This window comes from Eubalaena glacialis, chromosome 9 (assembly GCF_028564815.1).
Source record: "Eubalaena glacialis isolate mEubGla1 chromosome 9, mEubGla1.1.hap2.+ XY, whole genome shotgun sequence".
NCBI classification, from domain to species: Eukaryota; Metazoa; Chordata; class Mammalia; order Artiodactyla; family Balaenidae; genus Eubalaena; species Eubalaena glacialis.
Window position 1 is genome coordinate 11078119 of NC_083724.1, and position 10284 is coordinate 11088402.

At 43.3% G+C, this 10284-nt stretch overlaps 1 protein-coding gene across 2 annotated transcripts; it reads left to right on the forward strand.

The window, feature by feature from the left end:
• The first annotated feature begins 5502 nt into the window (after positions 1–5502).
• HSPA5 (heat shock protein family A (Hsp70) member 5) lies at positions 5503–10221 on the forward strand. 2 transcript variants are annotated; one of them, XM_061199937.1, is made up of 9 exons: positions 5503–5586; positions 5669–5891; positions 5985–6216; positions 6663–6800; positions 7111–7223; positions 7321–7711; positions 7843–8080; positions 8384–8551; positions 9312–10221. In XM_061199937.1, the coding sequence occupies exons 2-9, from the start codon at positions 5767–5769 to the stop codon at positions 9872–9874; spliced, it is 1968 nt and encodes a 655-aa protein (XP_061055920.1). In that variant the 5' UTR covers positions 5503–5586; positions 5669–5766; the 3' UTR covers positions 9875–10221. The 2 variants fall into 2 exon arrangements, with proteins under 2 accessions (XP_061055920.1, XP_061055919.1); XM_061199936.1 differs by having other exon boundaries at positions 5525–5891.
• The last annotated feature ends 63 nt before the right edge of the window (positions 10222–10284 follow it).

The window sequence follows — 10284 nt, forward strand, 5'->3', positions numbered from 1 at the left end:
CCCTTGACCAATGTGTGGGGTTAGGGGCACCAACCCTCTGCATAGCAGAAAATCTGAATGTAACTTACAGTTGTTCCTCTGTATCCACAGTTCTGCATCCACAGATTCAACCAACCTCAGATTGTGTAGTACTGTAGTATTTCCTATTGAAAACACATGTGGACCCATGCAGTTCAAACCTGTGTTGTTCAAGGGCCAGCTCTATATAGCTATAGAAATTAAGACGGAGGATAACAAAATGCTACTATGAAAAATGGTGCTGGGACAATTGCGTATCCATGTGGAAAAAAATTAATTTTACTCACACTATATACAACTCACATATATTAAAAAATAAATTCCAATTGAATTATATAGATATAAAAGAGACAGGTTTAAAAAAATAAGTTTTTAGCAGATAATTAAGAACAATGTCTTCTTGGAGTTCCCTGGTGGTGCAGTGGTTAAGAATCCACCTGCCAATGCAGGGGACACGGGTTCGAGCCCTGGTCCGGGAAGGTCCCACATGCCGCGGAGCAACTAAGCCCGTGTGCCACAACTACTGAGCCTGTGCCCTAGAGCCTGCGAGCCACAGCTACTGAAGCCCACGGGCCTAGAGCCCGTGCTCTGCAACAAGAGAAGCCACCGCAATGAGAAGCCTGCGCACTGCAATGAAGAGTAGCTCCCGCTCACCTCAACTAGAGAAAGCCCGTGCACAGCAACGAGGACCCAACGCAGCCAAAAATATATTAATTAATTAATTAATTAATTTTAAAAAATAAGAAGCAGGGAGGCTATAAAAATAATTAAAAAGCAAAACAGGGATACACACATACACATTGCATATGAAGAAAACATCTCTAGAAGGCAACATAAGGAAGTAGTGACAGTGGTAACCTTAATTAGTGTAGGGTAACAGGGCTGGGGACTGGGTGGCAGGCCAACTTATTTTCACTGTATATTGTATATTGCACCCATTGAATTTTACACCATGTATATATATTTCCTATTTTAAAAATTTAGAAATTTAAGACATATATCAAATATTATCACTCAGAAGCTATAGAGGTAGCTCTTTATCCTCAGTAGCTTATTTTACTTCAAAGGAAAACTTAAGACAGAAGAAAAATTAAAACTAACATTTTATGTATAAAATTAAAATGCTTTACAATTAATCAAGTACTTTAATCATAGTTTTGTGAGGAGGCAGAATTATATCCATTTTACATACTAGTAAACAGAGCCTCAGAGAGATTAAGTGACTTGCCCTAAGTCACAGCTAGTTAGTGCCAGAACTGGAACTCACAGTTTTTAATGCTTGCAAACCCCATGATCTTTCCCATCACACTGACACAACATGCCCTCCTAAATACCTTTCTCCAAAAAAACACGTGAAGAACAGAAAATGCATTGTTACTTTTTAAAAAATTTATTTATTTTATTTATTTATTTTTGGCTGCATTGGGTCTTCGTTGCTGCGTGCAGGCTTTCTCCAGTTGCAGCGAGCAGTGGCTACTCTTCGTTGCGGTGCGCGGGCTTCTCATTGTGGTGGCTTCTCTTGTTGTGGAGCACGGGCTCTAGGCGCATGGGCTTCAGCAGTTGCGGCACGCGGGCTCAGTAGTTGTGGCTCGCGGGCTCTAGAGCTCAGGCTCAGTAGTTGTGGCGCATCGGCTTAGTTGCTCCGCGGCATGTGGGATCTTCCCGGACTAGGGCTCGAACCCATGTCCCCTGCATTAGCAGGCGGATTCTTAACCATTGCGCCACCACGGAAGCCCTGTTTGTTACTTTTGTGTGTGGGGAAGTTTTTCTATTAATGATTAAATTCATTTTCTAAAAGTGAAGACAAAAACTTACTGAATAGTACATTGCACTTTCAGAAGTACTAAAAAGTCTTACATGATTCATACTTCCTATTACTCCCAGCTCAGGTATTAGGGAGATACTTTTCTTTCACTCCCTTATTTAATGAAGGCTAAGGAATTATTCCCAGCCTCTTAATAAAAAAGACATCTTTGTGGCCAATATAAGAGAGTTTTTTTTTTTTTTTAATTTTGGCTGCCCTGGGTCTTAGCTGCGGCATTCAGGATCTTCACCGTGGGATATTCGCCGCAGGATCTTTAGTTGAGACGTGCATGTGGGATCTAGTTCTCTGACCAGGAATGGAACTCAGGCCCCTCGCATTGGGAGCGCAAAGTCTCACCCACTGGACCACCAGGGAAGTCCCCAAGAGAGTAATTAGATGTAGCACTTTTCAAAGCATTTCCAAAAATCTTTGTCAAATTCAGTGTAATCACCAAACTTATTATTTCCCATTGAAAGTAATCTTGAGGGCTTCCCTGGTGGCACAGTGGTTGAGAATCTGCCTGCCAATGCAGGGGACACGGGTTCGAGCCCTGGTCTGGGAAGATCCCACATGCCGCGGAGCAACTAGGCCCGTGAGCCACAATTACTGAGCCTGCGCGTCTGGAGCCTGTGCTCCGCAACAAGAGAGGCCGCGATTATGAGAGGCCCGCGCACCGCGATGAAGAGTGGCCCCCACTTGCCGCAACTAGAGAAAGCCCTCGCACAGAAACGAAGACCCAACACAGCCATAAATAAATTAATTAATTAATTTAAAAAAAAAAAAAAAGAAAGTAATCTTGAAAATTCACTCTCAAGAGGTGGTTTTCTTGAAGAGCTTCTAAAATTTATTTTCATAGTATATTTACATGATAAATAATAGCATTACCACTATTCTACAACTTTCCCATACAGTATCTCATTTGATCCTTGAAACAAGCCACTAAGACAGGCAGGGACAGAAATCCCTGACATTCAATAGATGAAGAAACTGAGGCTCTGGGAGGTTGTTTTTTCCTATTGTCATGGGCCCTATCTCTTAGTTGAATATTCTCTCCAACAAAGCATGTGAAAAATTCTTAATTATCAGAACTTCAACTTGTCAATCAACATTCAACTTGTCAATTACATAGGACTTTTCCTTTTCCTTCTTGCTCTATGCCTTTAATTCCCTTTCAGAAAGGAAGATTTGGGGACTAAATAACATTCAATCCTAATCAGTCCTAACTCTGCTTAGCTTTCTGAGATCAGATGAGAAATAGAAATCTATTTTCTTACCCATAAGAGCACAAGTGAAATGAGCTGGTTTAAATTACTGGATAAACTCTACATTTGGCTATCGCCCAATATCAAAATACTTGTAAACTATGTAACTACTCTATATCCTAAAAACGATATGTAAGTCTTCTAAACTGAAGCTCAGGATGACAACCTAGACTATAGAAATTAAAAATTAAACTGCCAAAGCTCAAATCCTGGCTCCATATCTTCTCAGCTGTGTGATCTCCTGGGCAAGTTTCTTTGCCTCTTGGAGCTTCGGATTCCTTAGCCCTAAAATTAGGGGTTTAAAAAAATGTTTTCATAAGGATTAAAAGAGATAATGCACTTAAAACATTTAGCATAGTGTCTAGCACTTATTTAAATATTGATAACTTGGCACTGACACTATTATTGGCATTTACGATTCAGCAAACTAGATTTATCTATGCACTTTCCTATTCAATCCATAAATGACTGCACTTTGCAATATATTATAATATATAACATACCTAATATACTTTACGCTTAAAAGATACTACAACCACCAATATACTCAATTCCCTTTAGCAGTTAGCCAGATATCACTTTTCTAAATCTCAGAAAAAGTAGAGCTGCAAAGGTTACTCCATCAATCAAGAGTGAGGCTGAAACTAAGAGCTCTGTTTTTAATGGATATGGACTATGATATATACAGAAAATTTGCTTGAAATTATACGTAGCTGTAATGTGGTGGAATGGTGATTTCTATCTTGATAATGGACTAATGTAACCTAAAGAAGGGTCAGTGTTACAGCAGTATACAAATCCTGTTGAAAGAGACGGATGATGCAACTTCTGTAGTAAGAATGGAGTCAACTCTGAGTCACCAGTATAACCTTGAGGAGCACTAAAGGAGATAGGAAAATTCTTGAGTACTGACTCCTAGGCTCAGCATCTTAGTCAACTGTGTGTAAGATGTTTCAGTGCTACCTGAACACAGTATTGCTCATACTAGTGAATCTCAAGAAAACATTTAGTGCAAAAAATACTAGAGTCATTAGCTCCTGACTATGATTAAGTCCCATGAATTTTCTGTAATCATCTCAAAAATATTTTGTGTCAGGCCTCTGGCCCGTCTCTAGTAGGTCCTCCAAAAAGATTTGTTGAATAAATGAACTTCATTTTTAAAAATTGTTAAGAGCATTGGCTACGGAGTCAAGCTGACTTGGATATCCTAACTCCATCACTTATCAGCTCTATGACTTTAAGCTAGTTAATTAATCTCTTTTGGTTTCAATTTTCTCATCTGTAAAATGGGAAATGCCAAGTATTGAACTGTAAGGACCAAAAGGCACAGGAGACAGACTAATGCTTGGCACATAGTAAGCCTGAAGTAAATAGCAGCCTTTATACTTTTTGCTACAAGAGTAAGGCATTATCAAGACGTCTTTGTCCATCAAATGCGTTTAAGCACAGATCAGACCTTTCCCAGAAGGAGTGAAGGTAAAAACATATCCAAAAAGGATGAGGAAGGCCTTGTAAATGATAACCTGATCCACAATGGGAAATGATGGGCAGGGAGAGGAAAGACAGGGGGTGACAAGCTAGAAAAATGATACATCCCAGGGTGGGAGTGATGGCATTAGTAAGCTCTTCAGGGGAGAGCTGCCACATGGGGAGGGGACTCCGGAGTCAATTACTTTGGCCAGGCCTGCCCTGGGACTTACCGTGGGGCAAGGCAATGTGGAGAGGCCTGGTATAGACAAAGATAGCGGGGCAGGGGGTGCCGGGGAGACATAACTGGCTAGTAGGAGCCATGACTCGCGGCCGGGCAGTGCCCAGACCAGGCCCCAGTCGGGGGCTGCGGCCCGGTGAGCAACAGAAGGCCCTGGGGCTTGGACACTCTAGTACCCGTAGTGGCTGTGAAGGGCAGAGAAATTTGTTCTGAGGTGATCACACCATCTACGCTGATACCTGCCTGCCTGGGACGGGATGGAGTCGAGGAGGAGGAAGAGCCGCTTCCCTCGGGAGGAAGGGAGGAAGGGCAGGCGGGCGGGTAGTGGAGAAGCAAGGGACGCAGGTCCCACTGCCTCGGGGGAATCAGGCACGCCGGACTGGCTCCCGCCTCCTTAGGGCCCAGCGTGGAGGCGGGACCTCAGCGGTTACCGACGGAAACCGCCTCGGAGTGGGAAGTCGCGTCACGGACAGGCAGCTGCTAAACCAATGGAGCCGGAGCATGGGGCGGATGTTGCCTCCCATTGGTGGCTGTTGGGCGCGCCCAGCAGCCAATGAGTCAGCCCAGGGGGCGTCGCAGTGACGTTTGCTGCGGAGGAGGCCGCTTCGAATCCGCAGCGGCCAGCTTGGTGGCCTGGACCAATCAGCGGCCTCCAACGAGCAGGGCCTTCGCCAATCGGCAGCCTCCACGACGGGGCTGGAGGGAGGTTATATAAGCAGAGTAGGCAACAGCGCGATTGACGCTGACTGAGCTCTCACAGGCGCGTCGATTTGGGGTTTTGGTGCGTGTGAGAGGTAGGTACCGCGGCCTGCAGTTCCGGACCTGCCCTTCGCCTTGTACGCTGCTCCTCCTGACCCCGGGCTGTGTCGTCCTCAGCTCGGGCACCTCGGTGCGCTCTCGTGTTGCGGCCTGTGGCTGGTTTGCCTGCGAAGCCCTGCCTGCCTGCTGAGTGAGTGGACGACGGTGCCGGCAAGATGAAGCTCTCCCTGGTGGCTGCGGTGCTGCTGCTGATGCTCGGCGCAGCGCGGCCGGAGGAGGAGGACAAGAAGGAGGACGTGGGCACGGTGGTCGGTATCGACCTGGGCACCACGTACTCCTGGTAAGTGGGGTTTGTGGAAAAGGGGAGAATGGGGAGTGGCCTCCTGGGCTGCCGTGAGCATCGCTGATTTCTTCTGTTCGGTTTTTCCGTCAGCGTCGGAGTGTTCAAGAACGGGCGCGTGGAGATCATCGCCAACGATCAGGGCAACCGCATCACGCCGTCTTATGTGGCCTTCACTCCTGAAGGGGAGCGTCTGATCGGCGATGCAGCCAAGAACCAGCTCACCTCCAATCCTGAGAACACGGTCTTCGACGCCAAGCGGCTCATCGGCCGTACATGGAACGACCCGTCTGTGCAGCAGGACATCAAGTTCTTGCCTTTCAAGGTTCGACCTGGTTTTTCTCTTCTAAATAGAAAGTGAGAAAAAAAAGAAAAGAAAAAAGAAAGTTGGGGGGGGTGGGAGTATTTAGGATTAACAAGGTACTGAAAAACAGTGCAGAGACAAGCAAAAAGGATACAGACATGGTGTATCTATAATTTTTATTTAATAGTTTCAGTGTGTTACAGAACTTAAGAAAGTAAGGTTGGCAAAGAAATTTCATGCGTAACTACTCTGTCCACAGTAGTTTAGCCTTAAGAGACTGGTTAAAACTGAAGAGGCTTGTAATTGTCAGGCACCTATACTCCTTAAAGTATTTCTGTTGAATATTCAGCTCCAAAGGACCAAAGTAAAGCAAACTGTGGGTGAAGAAGTGGGTCTCAGACATTCCTCTTTTTAAAGTTTAAAATGTCATTGCTTCTACGTCTGAAAATAATTATTCTTTAAAATAGGTGGTTGAAAAGAAAACTAAACCGTACATTCAAGTTGATGTTGGAGGTGGGCAAACAAAGACATTTGCTCCTGAAGAAATTTCTGCCATGGTTCTCACTAAAATGAAGGAAACTGCTGAGGCTTATTTGGGAAAGAAGGTAAGTATTTCTAGAACAATGTCAAGCAGTTTTATTATTACTATTCTTGATTGATTGTGTTGTGTTGATGCTTTCATCGTTTTAAAAATCTGAATGACATCTATGCATCAGTTTTAACTACTTGCGTGTTTTACTGTAGGCCAAACAAAATACGAGCACCTTTCATGTGTTATCACTTAATGCTTGCAAATCCATGGGTATAAAATTATATATTATACCCATTTTAATAAAGCGATGGCTTGGCTGTAACTTAAATAAAGGTTAAGCCGTGTGATAAAATATGTTTAATTATCTTTTGTTATCATTTTAGGTTACTCATGCAGTTGTCACTGTACCAGCCTATTTCAATGATGCCCAACGCCAGGCAACCAAAGATGCTGGAACTATTGCTGGGTTGAATGTTATGAGAATCATCAATGAGCCGTAAGTGTTAAATTAAAAAATGTGGCATATTTGCCAAATGGGGAAAGGTAAACTTAACTAAGTTATTTATTTTTTTTCTTTCTTATTCTCCTAACAGTACAGCAGCTGCTATTGCTTATGGCCTGGATAAGAGGGAAGGGGAGAAGAACATCCTGGTGTTTGACTTGGGTGGTGGAACCTTTGATGTGTCTCTTCTCACCATTGATAATGGTGTCTTTGAAGTCGTGGCCACTAATGGAGATACTCATTTGGGTGGAGAAGACTTTGACCAGCGTGTCATGGAACACTTCATCAAGCTCTACAAAAAGAAAACTGGCAAAGATGTTCGGAAAGACAACAGAGCTGTGCAGAAACTCCGGCGTGAGGTAGAAAAGGCCAAACGGGCCCTGTCTTCTCAACATCAAGCAAGAATTGAAATTGAGTCCTTCTATGAAGGAGAAGACTTCTCTGAGACCCTGACTCGGGCCAAATTTGAAGAGCTAAACATGGTATGTTCATTGTTTTTTGCTTTGCTAATGAGATCTAGTTAGACTGTCTGAGTTTGGGACAATGCATTTAGGTATTTTGACTATACCTGGGTATGACAGGCATCATCACAGTAATTTGTCACTTATTCTAGGACCTGTTCCGTTCTACCATGAAGCCTGTCCAGAAAGTGCTGGAAGATTCTGATTTAAAGAAGTCTGATATTGATGAAATTGTTCTTGTTGGTGGCTCTACTCGAATCCCAAAGATTCAACAACTGGTTAAAGAGTTTTTCAATGGCAAGGAGCCATCCCGTGGCATAAACCCAGATGAGGCTGTAGCGTATGGTGCTGCTGTCCAGGCTGGTGTACTCTCTGGTGATCAAGATACAGGTAAGTCAGTGTCACGGCATCTTCCATAGTGCTTCAGAGTATAATTAGCTGTTGCTTTAGAAAGCAATAGATTATGAGCAGCAAGCTCACACAGCTAGTAAAGGGTACAGTGAGGTCAAGACCTGGCACAGTCTCAAGATCCTTAGCAACTATATTTAATTCATTGCTTCTGAAATGATTTTGCATAGAACCTAATCAAGTGGCAAGATGGAGAAGATGAAGTTGTATTGTTTGTGGGGTCTGCTTGGAATTGCTCCTGTGACTCCTGAATTAGAACTTAGCTCGATTAACTTAACTTTGCAGGTGATCTGGTATTGCTTGATGTATGTCCCCTTACACTTGGTATTGAAACCGTGGGAGGTGTCATGACCAAACTGATTCCAAGGAACACTGTGGTGCCCACCAAGAAGTCTCAAATCTTTTCTACAGCCTCTGATAATCAGCCAACTGTTACCATCAAGGTCTATGAAGGTAATTGCTTACATTTGTTAATACCATGGTATGTTTATGAAGAGCTTGACTTCTTTTAACATACTCTATTGAAACGTCTAGGGAAAGAAATATCTGCTATTTTCAGGTGGGAGGGCCCTAATTTAACTAGTGTTGAGTTTGGTAGAGCCAGTACTAAAATGTATTTCTTATCTAGCTATCTAGCACTCTTTCCCATTAAAAATACCTTCTGGGGGAATTCCTTGGCTGTCCAGTGGTTAGGACTCCACGCTTCCACTGCAGGGGGCACAGGTTTGATCCCTGGTCGGGGAACTAAGATCCCACATGCTGCGCGGTATGGCGAAAATAAGTAAATTCAAAAATACAAGAAGGACTTCCCTGGTTGTCCAGTGGCTAAGACTCTGCACTCCCAATGCAGGGGTCCCGGTTTCAATCCCTGGTCGGGGAACTAAATCCCACGTGCTGGAACTAAGAGTTCACATGCCACAGCTAAAAGATCCCTCGTGCCGCAGCTAAGACCTGGTGCAGCCAAATAAATAAATTAAAAAATAAATATTAAAATACAAGAACAAGTAAAGGGTTCATACTGCTATAAAGTAGATGAAATTCAATTAAGAGTTACTAGTAACTTAACTCACTGTTCCTTTCCCAACACTGACCCACTTCTAGGTTGATAGAGTGCCCTTGACACTACAGGCTCTAACAGACTGAAAGATAGGGATCCAGATGTACTAATGTTTGTCGGTAACAGCTAACAAATTTTTTTTTGTGTGACTTCTAGGTGAACGACCCCTGACGAAAGACAATCACCTTCTGGGAACTTTTGATCTGACTGGAATTCCTCCTGCTCCCCGTGGGGTTCCACAGATTGAAGTCACCTTTGAGATAGATGTGAATGGCATTCTTCGAGTGACAGCTGAAGACAAAGGTACAGGCAACAAAAATAAAATCACAATTACCAATGACCAAAATCGCCTGACACCTGAAGAAATTGAAAGGATGGTCAATGATGCTGAGAAGTTTGCCGAGGAAGACAAAAAGCTCAAGGAGCGCATTGACACCAGAAATGAGTTGGAAAGCTATGCCTACTCTCTAAAGAATCAGATTGGAGATAAAGAAAAGCTGGGAGGTAAACTTTCCTCTGAAGATAAGGAGACCATGGAAAAAGCCGTAGAAGAAAAGATTGAGTGGCTGGAAAGTCACCAAGATGCTGACATTGAAGATTTCAAAGCTAAAAAGAAGGAGCTAGAAGAAATTGTTCAGCCAATTATCAGCAAACTCTATGGAAGTGCAGGCCCTCCCCCAACTGGTGATGAGGAACCAGCAGACAAAGATGAGTTGTAGACACTGCTCTGCTAGTGCTGTAATATTGTAAATAACTGGACTCAGGAACTTTCGTTAGGAGAAAATTGAGAGAACTTAAGTCTCGAATGTAATTGGAATCTTCACCTTGGAGTGGAGTTGAAAATGCTATATAGCCCAAGTGGCTGTTTACTGCTTTTCATTAGCAGTTGCTCACATGTCTCGGGGTGGGGGGCGAGGAAGAATTGGCTATCATCAAAAGTGGGTAAAAAAGCTGGGTTAGGATGTGTGTTCACCTTGAAAATGTTCTATTTAACAATTGGGTCATGTGCATCTGGTGTAGGAACTTTTTTCTACCATAAGTGACACCAATAAATGTTTGTTATTTACACTGGTCTAAGTTTTGTGATAAGCTTCTAATTAGGTTAGTCATTTATTTTAAGGTTAGAGTC

Coding starts and splice junctions, on each gene's coding strand:
- HSPA5 (XM_061199937.1), top strand. CDS start 5,767: ATGAAGCTCTCCCTGGTGGCTGCGGTGCTGCTGCTGATGCTCGGCGCA. Junction 7,712..7,842: donor AATTTGAAGAGCTAAACATG/GTATGTTCATTG, acceptor CACTTATTCTAG/GACCTGTTCCGTTCTACCAT. Junction 8,552..9,311: donor TACCATCAAGGTCTATGAAG/GTAATTGCTTAC, acceptor TGTGACTTCTAG/GTGAACGACCCCTGACGAAA.